The 15,199-nt window shown below is 38.5% G+C and overlaps 1 protein-coding gene across 4 annotated transcripts in view; it reads right to left on the reverse strand.

The window, feature by feature from the left end:
* ANK3 (ankyrin 3, node of Ranvier (ankyrin G)) overlaps positions 1–15,199 on the reverse strand; it is a 198,408-nt gene that overhangs the window by 19,099 nt on the left and 164,110 nt on the right. For 2 of the 4 annotated variants that reach the window (XM_015571812.1, XM_006775815.2), the window contains exons 35-39: positions 9,283–9,357; positions 6,050–6,181; positions 5,027–5,170; positions 2,216–2,524; positions 1,849–1,936 (exon numbers count right to left, since the gene is read on the reverse strand). In XM_015571812.1, coding sequence (XP_015427298.1) covers positions 1,849–1,936; positions 2,216–2,524; positions 5,027–5,170; positions 6,050–6,181; positions 9,283–9,357 — 748 coding nt within the window. The remainder of the gene's footprint in view (positions 1–1,848; positions 1,937–2,215; positions 2,525–5,026; positions 5,171–6,049; positions 6,182–9,282; positions 9,358–15,199) is intronic. The other 2 variants (XM_015571814.1, XM_015571813.1) reach the window with 1 other exon arrangement.

Genomic DNA, 15,199 nt, shown 5'->3' on the forward strand with positions numbered 1-15,199 from the left:
AAGAGGACACATTTCTTCATTGGCTTCTGTTTCTCATCGGTCAAGGGTGGTACCTCGGGTGGTAACACTAACTCCTGCCGATGTTCCCCAAGGCAGTGCAGAGAAACTGCCAGGACGGGACATAAGAGCAAAGCCTTAGAAAAGGCAAAATCAAGTCTCAGCTACTGGCAAGTGGTCCCAGCTGCTGAGAACTGGTGCCTAGAGCAGTGGCCACCAGCTCCCACATGCTGCCAGTCATCCTAAACCAGCGGTTCTCAACCTGTGGGTCGCGACACCTTTGTGGGTCGAACCACCCTTTCACAGGGGTCACCTAAGACCATCGGAAAACACATATCTAATTACATATTGTTTTTGTGATTAATCACTATGCTTTAATTATGTTCAATTTGTAACAATGAAATTGGGGGTCACCACAACATGAGGAGGTTGAGAACCACTGTTCTATAACATAACTACAACCATAAACTATACGACTGTATCTGAATGTAGACATCAGAAGTAGTGTTCTTTATTGTCTTGGCTCTTTGGTAGGGTGAACATAGAACTCATTGATGCTACCATTCTGCAAAAAAAGTTTTGTAAACTTCACCTTTGGGAATTTTATGGAGCAAGAGGCTTAGTAAGATGAAAATATTAAATTTGGTTATGAAATAATCTGTTTTTTTTTGCATCCAACTTAAGTTTATCATTAGTTGCCATTGAAGTAAAATGTCTGATGTGTACATAAAAAAAATTACTAACAGACTATTTGCATCAGTCATTTGGTATGCATGCTACAAGCTTTCTTTTTCAATATATAAACCTGTTTGAGGAAAGTAGTCATTCTTATTTTTAAAGCTGATTGAAGTGACATTCTAAGAGCTTAGAAATTCATCCAAAGTCACAAAGTGCAAACCTAATGATGTTGAGATTTGAATCAATGTCTGGAGGACATAAACTCCCACCTTTCTAGAGTAAGGCCACTATAAAAAGAATCAGATTCATAATTAGGGAATTACATTGGATATAAACAAATTTCAATCATGGCAAAATTATTTGGGCTAAAGAATTATATATACTGCCTAGCCAGTGTTGCTCAGTGGTTGAGCACCAACCCATGAACCAAGAGGTCACTGGTTCGATTCCTGGTCATGGCACATGCCCCAGTTGCGGGCTTAGTCCCCATTGGGGCATGTGCAGGAGGCAGTCGATTGATGTTTCTCTTTCATCAATGTTTCCCTCTCCCTTCCTCTCTCTAGAAAAAAAAATGGTACATATACTATATTTCAAATCACGTAAAACACTCATGTAGAAAAAAGGAAGGATATTATATAAAAATGTGTTTTCTTAGTATGGTAGAAAGACGGATGACTTTTTCTTTGTGTTTTCTGTTAAGACATTTTAAAATATGTATGCAAAAAAAAATCCACCAAAATTTTAATGGTGGTTATTGCTAGACTGTGGGGTTGCATTGATTTTTTATAAATCTGTATTTTTAAAATTTGTATAATAAGCCTGCTTATGTTTATATTTCTTTAAAAAACTTGGAATTTATTTATTATATTCTTTTGAATGAGCATTAATTACTGGCTATGTGAAAAGAGTAGTCTTCTAAAGTAAAATGTACATCAATCTTTGGCATGCATTTCAAACTTTCTGCATTTCCCTCAGGCTGTCAATAGTTTTAAGAATTATATTTGCGCTTAATGTAATTTTTCCTCTCCAGATTAGCAAATGAACCAACCTTGAAAGCATGTATTATCCCCAAACTGGAATGGTCATGTAGAAAAAGAGTAATTGCTGAAAAGCACATATTTAAACTACTAATATGTAACCTGTTTCATTTTCCTTTTTCTGAAGCAGCCATACCTGTCATCCAGTCGATCTAGTAACCCACCAGTTATTCTTCGAGCTTGAGCCGGGGACTCTAGGTTTCCACTGGTCTCATTCTGCCAACCTGTAATTGAAGACAGTTCCAGTTCTGCTTGCTGAACATGTTTAAGAATAGCCTCTACTTTTTCTTCTGTCATCTCCTCAGACTCTACTCCTTCTTCAAGTTGAATGTCCTCAAATAGAGATTTGAGTTTTTCTTCTGTCATCTCCTCATCAGGACCAGATTTTCCTTTCTCTTGCTGCTCAGAGCTGACTCTCACTTTTCTAGTATGTTTCAGTGGCTCTGCTGGTTTAACATCTTTTGGGACCCCAGCCAAACTTCCAAGGTATCGAGGATACTCACTCAGATAAACATTCTCCAACTGGCTCTCATCTACATCGACTGCTTCGGGCATTTCTGTTATAGGCATTGAGTCTTCAAGTCTGCTGTCTTCTAAGGAAGTGTCTTCTGCAGTTACAACTGGAGGTCCATCTGCTGAATGCTCTACGTTTCCCCGGGAAGGCACTAGCCCGTCACTCAGTCTACTGGGGGTTCTAAGGGGAGATTCTATGCTAGAGGTATCACTAAAATAATCATCTTGCTGGAAAGGGGTGGGTGGTGTGTAGTGCAACCCTGTGGGAGTTTCCAGTTCCACTTGAAGGGAAGGATAACCTATGGAAGACAGTACATTTGGACTGACTGGAATGAATTACGAACACATCAAACAAAAACACATGGAATGACTTAAAATTATATCAGGTATGAAAATGTATGATGAATTACAGAATGATAAATTTATTGGTTTAGTTCAATTAAATGTAATACAATGAAATAAAAGGCTAGTTCAAACTATAATAAGATAGGATATTAATTAAGATATAGACTGTTTATCAATTTTGGTGATTTTAATATAATAACTTAAATACACAGATTAATGTAATATAAAGTTATTTGCCACTATATAAGATACATTTATTCCATGGCCAAATTTATTATCATTCAACTTTTAGCATGTAAAATCCATATTTTGGTGGATTAAATACAGCAAGCCACAAGAAACCAATTTTTATAATTATAACTTATTTTAAGAACAGTGCATATGAGCGATTCTACCCAACTCTAATTTTTAGTTATTTCACATGAAATTTACAGCAAAGAAAAATGAATTTAATATTTGGAAAGAAATGATTATTAGATTTTGGGAAAAAAATCTAAAACCATGTTAGGAAAAGGATTTAAAAAGCAGATAAAGTAGAAAAGACTCCATGTAAATTTTCAAGTGTCATAATGTGTCAGAGATGAAAGGGCTGTGGTGTATATGGACATTTGGTAAACTTGGTGAGATGGGTCCACTCAGAACCATGAATCAAAGAAAGAGAAAAAGGAAATGGTACAACAGAGACAGGAGGAAACCATCTGCAAAGAGGTCTGAATATCCACGACAAGGCTATGAAACACAGAGGTTTATTAACCAGACTACATAGAGAGGACGGAGGGAGCAGGTCTCATATTTTAAACTGCGCTGCATGGGCTAAGGGAGTATTTTTCTCTTTGAGCAGAGAGAAAAGTCAACAATGGTCTGGTCATGGTGAGGAAAGGAAGTTTTACAGAATTTCAACAAAGAGGAGAGACAGGAATAAACAACACACAACGCAACTCAGCACATTTTCTGAATTATTAGTCTACAAAACTGAAGCCTCATTTTTCCATCAGTCCAAGGTAAATATCAAGTTAACTTTTATTGTGAATTCAGATCACGATAGGTAAGTGAATATTTTCCTATTGTCACCTGTAGACCAGAATCTTGTTGAAAAGCTGGCTAAGATTAGCTGAGGTTTATAATCTGCACAAGTGATATTTATTTAATACACATATCCCTAAATTTCCCTATTCTGATTTTAAAATGTTAAAATTAAATGTAGTTTTCAATTCCATTGAATACATCCATTGTTTCCTGGTAATCTTGTGTATTAGAGCTACTGCGCTTAAAAATTTCCCCAACAAAGAATATTAAAAGATTCTATAATTTGGCAATAATTCATCATTTGATATAGCATGATATGTCTTTAGTACCAATACATGGTTTCACATATAAGATAAGGCTTTAAAGAGAGCTTTTCCCCAAGATTCTCTGGTGTTTATAAACTTAAAGAGAAACCACTTTTGACATTATTACCCATCATTCTTATGGTATGCTTTAAATTTTCTGTTGACTTTGAGAACTATTATCACATAACATGCAGAATTAGAAGTTATTGATTCTTGTTAGTCTAACTTTTCCAGTTTAAAACTGGAAAAAGAATCGTCATTTTCCAAAACATGGAATAGTGGAAAAATATCCCTAGTCCTTCTTCCTGCCTCCACACCATCATCAAAATTTTTACTCTAAATTCATTCTAGGAATAAATTCCATTTGTGAAGGAAGATGAGAATCTTGAAAAACATAAGATATGTTATGCTTTTCTTAATACTTTGATGAAAAAAGCCCAAAATTACAAAATCTATAAATGAAGCTAATGTAAAAGACAAATTATGTTATTAGAGACATATATGCTCATTGAACAGAAATTATGCTGCATTTTATAAACTATATTAGTCAAGTAGGGTTCCCCCCCCCCAACAAATAAATAGCACACAACGATAAAATAATGCTAAATAACTAAAATACTTTTTGACTGACACATTAGACTTTTTCAGTACATACTTAAATACTGGGTCCCAAAACAGTAATTCAGCATTTTACTTAACAATTTGTATACTATATGCTTAAACTTGACCCAATACCTTACTTATGTAAGGTAAAACAGCTCGCAATTTGGTTTTGTCTATATACAATAAGCTAATTCACTAGTTTTTAAGGTTAATGTGAAAATAACAAAAACTGTGCAGTCTAGATATTAAGCTTTTTCCCATTTGGTCACATAAAATATTTGAAATAGAATTCTTTCAGATAACATATGCTTTTATATCTCATGGTTCATATTTTACATAACAGACATTTATCGTTTGGTCTATAGAGTATATATTTGCAGACTCTGGCAGAAAAAATGCTGTGAAAATGAGAAATTAAGTCAAGCAAATCATCATTTAGCTGGTTTAACTGACTTCTTTGTTTCACTGCACTTTCAAATTTTATCAAATGATTAAATAAATATGAACACTGGATTCAATTACCATCAACAGGGTCATGGAAAACATTGTTCTCATCTGCAAAACTTCTGGTGCCTGAAATATTTCCATAATCAAATATTGGTCCTTCTAGCAGAGTCACTATATCTATTCGATTAATTTTTGTCAAGACCGAAGTTAAGGCATCAGCTGAAAAGGAGGGGAAAAAAAAGGTTGAAAATCCAAGGAAATTATTTCTTTCAGTCATCACAATATCCACACAAAGACATAGCTTTTGCGACCCTGCTGGTATTTTAGCTCTTCCTTATTGCATCTCTGAAAACCAGAGGGCTCAGAAAACTGGCCACTCCTGGGAAGATTTGTAAGGGTCTTAAGAATAAAGACACCCGATAAAGCTGTGCTTGAAGACAGCAACATTCATTCCATTGTAAGATGCAGAGCAGATGAGCCCCAAAATAGCTACATTCCTTTTAGTTATAAGGGGATCTCATAAAATTTTAAACATGTTCCTCTCCTTTCAGACTGTCAAAATAGGTCACCCTCATATCTAATGCTTAGCAATTTAATGACTTACTAAAATCAGGGTGACCTTACAATAACTTATTCCACATGGTTGTGGGTTGGCACTTGTCATAGTATAGTACCCTCCTATGCCACCCACAGTAAAACAAAACCCAACAATATTAGAGAATTCTCTGCCACCACAGACCAAACTGTGTACAATGATTTGATTCCCTAATTTGATCTCTCTACTTCCCTGCACATCCATCTCTGACCATAGCAGTAACTTCATAGTGTTTGCCTACCACCCCACGATTTAACACTTAGAATTACATTTTCACTTTTAATGGTCACAGAGAGAACTTCAGACAAAAATGCAAAAAAATTCCCTACTATTTGCTTTCTGAAAGCTTCTTAAAGATAGGTTAGAATATTTGCACTAAACTAATATAATTTCAAAAGACCTGCTACTACTTTTTGATTACTCTGATGTTATTAACAGTAGATTTATAGAAAATATTGGATATATGCAGTTATGAAAGTTAAAGTAATATAATTTTAGCATACTTGTAGCATTTTTTCCATCTCTGGTAACCCATTTTTTTAATAACATGAAGCTTTGAGAAATTAAAGAATTTGGATTTTCCACACGTATTTGATTGATTTCATCCACTGAAAAATTCAGTTCCCTTGCCAGTTCTGTAGAAAAGAAAAAGAGTTACTTAGATTTTGTATTCTACTTTTATCACATATATTTCATTAAAAAAAAAGAATTTTACAGTAAAACCTAAGTATAGCCTTGGGCAATAATCATTATATACTTGATTTCTCAGGAAAGTAGTGATCCTACATAGGCTGTGATTGAACTCTTACTTAGTTACAATTAGATTATATAGTTTATTGATCTGCAGAAAGATTTGCTGGATTCTTTTAATTCAGCCAAATTATTCTTTCAATTCGAGCAAACTTCGTACAAGGGATATACAGTTCATAAATATTTGGCACAAGAGATGCTGGTGTTTTCCCTAGGCAGTCTTCATGAGGTACATCTTTTACTCACTTAATATTCCTCTCTATATGTCATCAAGTTGCATGAACTTCACTTTGGAGGCTAAGGGATGACTCCAGGCCGGATCACTGTGTACGATATGCTGCCACATGTATACAAAATAAAGGGAGATATCTTTCTATCCATCTAGATGTATACACTCAATCTTGTTTATGCTGAGAGTGTCTTTGGGAAGATATGTATGAGTAGTAGTGGCTGCTTTAGTAGAGGGAAATGTGGAAGTCAAAGGTGAGAAGACTTATTTTTTTGTATAATTAAAAAAAGATTTATTAGGCATGTAGTACCTTAAATAATTATAAAAAGTAAGGAATGGTAAAAATATCCTTCCATGGAAAAGGAATTGGTTAAGATTCTATCCTTAATTTTTTTTATTTAATCAAAAGGATATATATTTTTACATTCAGTATTATTTTGTGTTGGTTTCAGGTATATAGCATAGTGGTTAGACCATTATATTTCCAGCAATTTGTCAAAATGCATTTGGAGGCTCAAAAAAAGTCCATATCGTTTGATCACATGATTTTACTTTTAGAGATCAATCTTGACAATACTTAGGGTTGTACATAATGATTTACATACAAAGAATGTTCATTGTAGGCTTGTACTACTGAAAAATTGAAAACAATCCAAGTGTTGAACAAAAGAGTTAATTAATGTAATGCAATGCAGGGGCTTGCAAACTATTTTGATCAGAACCTATAATAAGAAATATATTGTATATCTTGGTGTTACTATAAATGAAACTGATCTTTATGGAGCAAAACTAGCTTTAATACATATAATACACAGATGTCTTCTTTACCATTCTATTCCATTTAAAAACATAACCAAAGCATGAATTGATTCCATGACTCACTAATGACCCACAGTTAGAACAACATCATTGTATAAAGTATCTCTATTGGTTGTTATTGTTTAGCCATTAAAATCAAGATCAGAGAATATTTAATTTTGTAGAAACTATGTACTTGCAACAAAAAAAGCAGTAAGTTTCATAGTTAATATAACATTTAAAAGAGCATTTTTTTTAAAAAAATCAAAGTTCATTAAGATTACTTAACAGTGATTCTAATGGACAGATTTAAATTTTGTTCTTCTAATTGCTAATTTTCCTAATAATCTTTATTATCATATAGGAATTCAAATTTTAAAAATTAAATTTGTTTCTAAGTTCTTCATCTCTCTGTGTTTTAAGACAACTTACTGCCCAACAAGCTCTCATAACTGAGCTGTATCGTTTGTCTAGACTCGATGAAAGCTAAGACACATTGTCACTAAGAATTTTAGCGTTTTATGGCTTTATGTCTGTCTATTCTTACATCACATTTTCTCCAAAAATTTACTCTGACAGAGAACTGGATTTGCTTATGGGAAATAATTTAATAGTTATGGGCATACAATACTGCAAAATCAACACTGACTCCACTTTATTTTCAGATTATAGTGTCCTATGGTAAAATATAAATACTATCTTTAATTTTATGTTAGCAAATGTTTACATACAGCGGATTGCTATTAACTCTCAACCTGCAAGGGATTACTCAGACCATCACCAGCCTCCTGGTTATTAGCTGTATGTCTGAGAGCAAGGACTGGGTGGAAAGAGAGAGGAGGGTTCAATATGTAGGAGGGGGAGGGACTTATGGCAGTCAAAGGAAAATTATTTATATGAACTACTTTCATACTCTCCCTTTTAACAGCATAGATGATTATTTCCCTGAGTCTAGATGTATGTCACTGATGGTATGCAAGATGACTTTAGCTATGACAATAATTGACATTTTAAAACTATTATGTTTTATGGCTATGAATTTAAACAAATACACTCAACCTACAGAATATTCCTTTTCTGCATAAATAAATAGTTCCATTAATTTCACTATTTTTTAAAATTTTACTTAAAAATTTAAATTTATCATCATTCCTGTTTTCTTGCTTATGTAATTATTGAAAATGATCCTTGTTTTCCATTATCAAAGGGATAAAAGTTTTCCTTTAAATAAATATTTGAGCGTAAAATGGAGTCAATTTACAACTATCAGCTAAATAAACATATAGATAATGTGTATATCATAAAAATTGTGAAGATGACTCATGAATGATTAAAATTTTTTAAACCCAGGCATGGATTAATTTAACTGTTGCCTGAGAGAGCTGCTCTAAGGGCATAAACCAGGGGTGGGGACTCTTTTTCTGCCAAGGGCCATTTGGATATTTATAACATCATTCTCAAGCTATACAAAATTACCAATTTAAAAATTAGCCTGCTGTATCTGGTCAAACACTTAATTAACTCACCCCTAATGCCTTGGCAGGGCCAGACCAAATGATTTCGCGGGCCTTATACAGCCCACGGGCCAGAGGTTTCCCACCCTGGCATGTTTAAAATTTTTAAATTACTTAAAAGTCATAGGCCTTAGCTACGTTTTCTTTTATGCCACAAAATAAATTTCCTATTAGATAAAAGGTTATCCTATATTACCAGAAATGGCATTGTGAGAAAGTGCTTACAATCAAGGTGAAATTAAGATTTAAATTTGTATTCTTCAGTGAATATGCATAGGAAAAGCCTTGGAAAACACAGTATACAGTACTAGCAGTAATTATTTCTGGGTAGGTAGAATTATAATATTTTTTACTCATTGCTTGTTTTTTTTTATAATGAACCGCCTGTGAATAAGACAAAGAATTTAAGAAACTATCTGTTTCATTCGGGTTTATACACACTTACCTGTCCAACTAAGTCCCAGGTGATCGGCTACTATTGCCATCCTGATATCTGTCCGTTCACATGGACTCTGTGGACCTACGATTTACAATTTCTTAATTAAAATAATCATCAAGAAAAACAGGATACTGGAAAATTGCTTTGAGCAGTACTCAGATTTTACAGAGAGACTAATGCTAACACTGTACACTTAACTGTGTCCTAATCACCTACATGAACACCTCTTTTCACAGGACTCACTTCATTTTCGCCTGCATCAGGCCAAATGTCAGACTACATGGATGCTCAATGTAATGGAATTGAACATGCTGACAGGCTAGCTACTTTACAACCGTTACAGAAGTGCTGTGTTTGTGAAAACACCATGATGGGTTTCAACTTCTGTGCTTTTACTTTCACAGAATCATATCCGTTAGCACATTAAAAAAAAAAATTTGCTCATCATGAATGACACCAATATCTTCAGCATGCTTCCCTAGCTGTCTATGGTGTAGTTTGGTTAGAAGGAAGAAAGAGGAGGATATATAAACAGCACATACAGATGACAATGACAGAATGAGAAACTACGGTTAAGTCACTCCACAGGCAATCACAACAGTTCATGCACTAGGGTCTACGAGTTGGAAAGTGTTTACAAACTAGGCTCGTTCTCCAGGATGTGAGCAAAGAGTGCTCGAGAAACCTGACTGCCTTCATTCTCACCAGTCCTCCTACTGCTCCTTTTCTCACTGCCGGCCTTTTCACTCTTTGATTTTAAAGGCGCTGCCTCTGTTTTCTTATCTCTAGCAGACTTCGTTGTAACTGAAGGCTGGCCACCCCGGGAACTCTCGGACAACGACGTGTTTCTTGAGGTACTGTCTTCCTCATCCGACACCTCGGACTGCATCTTTTTTTCTTCTTCAGAGAGGCGGTCCACAAGCTTTAAGGTCTCACCACTAATTCCCTTAAAATATTCAATGGAATGTTTACAAACTTCCTTAAGCTGACTTTTCCTGACTTGAACTGTGGTGGTAGCACTGGAGGTGGTGACACAGGTGGATCTTACCTTTACTGGCAACTTGGTTGGCAGGTGTTTGGCCTTGTCTTTCTCTGGCTGCCCTTGCTTTTGTGGGGTGCATGTTTTTCTAACTGAAGCTGTGTGATCCCTGTGTGTGTTTTTTACTGGAATTCTGGACTTTACGTCTAGACATGAAGAAGAGGTAAAGGTTTTGGCTTTCTCAGATGGGCTAACCTGCTTCGTTTTACTCCCTTTCATGTTTGGCATAGGATTTGGTGGGAAGGTATCTTTTGCGGAAGTGGCCTTTATGGGAAGTTTGGATTTGCGCCTAATCCCTACCGGTGCCTGTGTCTTTTGCTGCTCTCCAAGCACTTTCTGCTTCTCTCTCACACAGTGTCCCTGTGGCACCCCTGTCTTTTTTCCTGATGAGCTTTTCACTGGATTAGCTTTCTCTGTGGTACGAGTGGGTGCGGCGTGTTCTGTCAGAACTACGTTACTCGTAATGTTATCTGTCTGTATAGTGGAAGAATCCAAATTGTTGTTGTTATTAAAGTTATCTTTTTGAAAATCGTGTTTTTCTTGGGGCCTAGCACCCATGTGGCTATCGGCTGAATTTGAAACCACTGTTATAGTTTCATTTTCTAATCCCTGACAACTGGTCATCACAGCTTCTATCTTATCTGTGACTTCTCCAGGGCCTTCTTTCTTCATGGTCATGGTGGACGCAGAAATCCCCATTTTTATAGGCGTGCGCAACTTGGGGTCAACTTTCAAGGTGTTAGTGGCTGCTGCTGACTTCTCCAGGGAGGCACTACTGGCTGTGCCTTCCTGACACTCTCCGCTGGTCGGGCTGCTGGGTTTAGGTTCGACCGCAGGTGCCTCTACATTTCTCTCTAGATTGGTTTCTACAGTGGTGTCCCCTGACTGTGGCTGTGGTGTGGCAGTGACCATACTTTTATCCCCTTCCCCCTGGTCCCCTGACTTCCCTTCAGAAGTATGCTCACCAATCTGGAAAAATTGGAGCCTCTCTTCAACAAAATCCCTCTTGCTCATGTCAATTGCACCACTGCGAGTCATCTCAAACATTTTTCCTTCATGAAATGGGAAGGGGTTAGGCTCACTAGTTGGGGTACTTTCATCGGTTGGCGTTCTGGCTGGCGTTGTATCAGGGGTTGTTGCCGGAGAGCGGTCTTCCACAGCCAGACCAAACGGCTTAGTTTCATCTTCCCGGGATTTACTGTCAAAAACTTCATCATCCCCTCGGTTATTAGACCAAGGGTCAAAATCTAGACCTTTGGTCGCTACTGTTTTAAAAGGAGTGGCAAATTCTTCATCTACTTTGTAACTGAAATAAGTATCCGGAAACACGGATCTGTCAGGATGTCTGCCTTCTAGGGTGAAAAACTGGGCCCCTGACTTCTGATCAGTCTTATCAGGAGTCTTTTCCGACGAAGAGCTTTTGGAAGATGGCTTATCTTCATCTGGTCCCACCCTTCCCTCCTCCTCGATGACTTCAAGTTTACTTTGGCTAAAGGAGCGATCAGCTGGCTTCAGAATGCCCTCTGTGTTCCAGATGTCTTTCTTAATTTCCATGGTCTGACTTGGGAGTTTGGAATCACTCTCCGTCAAGCCATCATCTTCATCTTGCAGGTCATAGCCATCAAGAGAGTCAATCTCTGTGGCATCTGTATCATGAGAAAACTCGGCCGTGGTAGCGATGGAACACTCTGTGATGGACTGGTCGTTGTTCCCATTCTGGGCAGTTTCATTCTGAGGCGAATCAAGGCCAAACTCATGATCTTTTCCAGATCCATTAGTTTCCAATTCTTTCTGGTTGGAAGCCTTTTCAGCAGAAGCTTTGGGTTTTGTCGTTTCTTTTTGATCACTGTCTGCTTCCTTTAATTTGAAGGTGTATTTTTTAACTGGAACTGGTTGATAAAGTGATTCATCATCGCTCGAATCACTGACGTCTGCCCCAGGAGGAACTGGGGAGGGTGGCTGCACTCGGATGACTGGCTCAGCCAGCTGGTACTTGTCATGCTCATCTTGCAGACTGACTTCAATCATGCCAGCCTCTCTTTCAGGCAGAGAAAGATCCTTCTCCGACTCCATCTGGTCTGCATCCAGCGGCGGAGGAGGGGGGAACTCGATATAGGCAACTCTGTTGGTTTTGGGTCTTTGGTTAGAGTCTTTGCTCACGCTGCTAGGCAATTCGTGCGGGCCTATTATCTCCTCCACTGTAGTCTGCTTTAAGGAGGACGACTTGCCCTGCTCCTCCTCCTCCGATTCCTCAGAAACCTCGGGAATTGGGCTGGGTTTACCTGGTATATAAGCTATGAGTGAGTCTGGTGTCTTAGACGTAAATTCATAACTCACTTCCTCTGAACTGGGTGTTTCTGGGGTTAAAGGGCTTTTCCCAGAGCTGTCTAGAAAGGAAACTTGCTCTAGCGTATCATCTTCCGGACTACCTTGGGGAGAAGGAGGCTGCTTTTGCTGTCTGGTTGTATAAAAGGTCCCCCTGGTCTCTTGTACTGTCTTACATTCCTGACTGATGATTTTTTTCACACTTCCTTGTTGTATCTCCTTTTCATACTGCTTCCCCACCTGTACAAAACTGACATAAACAGGTAAAGTTTTTATCTCTTTCCCTCCCTCTGGCGGGGCTAGTGGTGCAACTTTTTCCAATCCATCCATGGGACTGTGGTCGAACACTTCGCTAGAGGGAGATTCTTTCCCTGGGCTAAAGTCTAAAGAATCAGGAGATTTGGTGGGGGAGCTTTCGGTTTCATCGAGAGAGGGGCATAAGCCTACGTAACTCTGATGTTTGGAAACTTTGCTGATTTCTGAATAGGACACTTTTTCATCTTCTAGAGAATTAAAGTGCTGTGTCTCCACTGTCTCTTTGTGACTTGACTGGGGTGGCTTTTGTAATAGTTCATGCTTTGGGAATGGCGACTGCTCACAAAAACCAACGGGAACATGAGATGACGGCATCCTCCGCTCATCGGCCATCCTGACCGGGATGTGCGACACCGCCGAGCTCTCACTTCTCCTGGAAGGTTGCTCGAGAGCCCCGCCAGGATGGTCCCCTTCTTTCACAACATATTCCCTGTACAAGACCTTTTTGGAGGGAGATTTTACAGTCATTTCCTTAACTTCTGAGAGAGAGCCATTTGTTAACAATTTGTGTTCTCTCTCAGTCACAGACACAAATTCACTCCTGGGATCAACAATTTTACTCTCAGGGTGACCAACGTGATTCTCCCTTACATCATGAACAAGTACATGCGAAAGCTTTTCTTTCTGCGACTTATTGTTAGCGGCTCCAGAACTTTCCCACGTTCTAAAGACCTTTTTGTCCCAGGGTCCCTTAGTTGCTAAATCTGAGGTTACATGACATGTCAAGTCTTTAGCCTGTGGCTCGGACAAGCAGTCAGGCATCGCTTTACTTGACATTTCAGTTCTCTGTTTTTGCACATCATCAGAGCCGGAATCATTTACAACAATCTCACTGCTTTGCTCGGGCTCATCTTTAGCTTTTAATACCAGAAAATCTTTTGGGACAGGTGCTCTTTCGTCTGAGAGGTCTATGGCCTTCTGCTGTTTTTCTCTAGCAAAAAGTTGGTAGACAGGTAGCTTGCTCTCCTGCATTTTTTTAACTGGGATTCTGGACTGGCCATCTGGCTTCTTGTCCTCTTGAGTCACGTCCTTACTTCTGGCCTGTGCACCTTGTTCAAATTTTAATCTAATGGAGCTCAGTTTAGATTGTTTGAGCTGAAACCCAGACTGGGGCCCTTCTGGTGCTTTGCTCTGTGGCACGCTTCCTTGGGCTTCCTCCGTGGACTTGCTGTCCTCAGCCTGTTGGGACAGAACCTTCTTCTCCGGGCTGCTGGGCAGACTGGACGCTTTCCTCTCACTGGCTCTGGGGAGGCTTGGTCCATCACGGGCATGCTGCCTCGCCTTAACCCACTCATCGCTGGATGCCAACAGTTCTGTCAGCGTTACTTTCTCGGGGCTGCTACTGGTAGAGCTTTGAGAAGAGTATTCCTTGCCATTTCTGGGGCGCGCCTTTTTCTCTGGGGACTGCAGTTCATCATTGAGCTTTTCGGTTTTGTCACGAAAAAACTGTGACACTTCAGTCAGTTTTTCTTCAGCTTCCTTCACAGTCCTGTCCACCCTATCTTCATACATCAACTTCTCTCTACCTCTGTCTAATCTGTCCTCAGTAAAGCGCATCCACATGGCATGTTTTGGACTACTACCATCGCCAGAATAGTGCAACACTGTCACTTTATCAAAATGCTCATCTTTAGACACTTTACCTACACCATTTTCAGACACATCTTTATAGATTTTGGAGAGAATTTCTTTTTTGGGGGCAGTGACTACTTTTTCTCTGGACCGCTTATCAGACCCCTGTAACTCTGAGCTAGAGGGTCCTGCATGGTCTGTCACCGATTCCTCAGTATCGGAATGAGACACATCTAGCTTTTCTGACAGAAGCATTTTCTCAGCAAACCTGTAAGACTCCCCTCTTAGTTCTGACAACTCATCGTCATGGTATTCTATTGAGTGTTGACTCAAAAGCTTCAATGTTTTATAAGAGTCATCAGATATGAGTTGAGCAGAACTAGGGCGACTATCTTCTTCTTGGGACACAGGAGTGTTTACTCTGGAAGACTCCAGATAAGAAGGCAAGGACTCTTCTGCAGTGAGTTCTTCCTCTTCTTGCTGACCCTGTTCCTCTGAACAAGGAAAAGCATCGTGTTTTTCTGGCAGAAAATCTTTTAGGTTAACATCTCCCCGGGATAAGTCTTTCTGATACACATACATTTCCTTTTCTGGATGCTTTTTGGTTTCTCTAATAATGACTTCAGTAGGCTCAGCTTGGTTACCTTTTTCGATGTGGACTTCTATTATACG

Source organism: Myotis davidii, unplaced genomic scaffold (assembly GCF_000327345.1).
Source record: "Myotis davidii unplaced genomic scaffold, ASM32734v1 scaffold1187, whole genome shotgun sequence".
Classification (NCBI taxonomy): Eukaryota; Metazoa; Chordata; class Mammalia; order Chiroptera; family Vespertilionidae; genus Myotis; species Myotis davidii.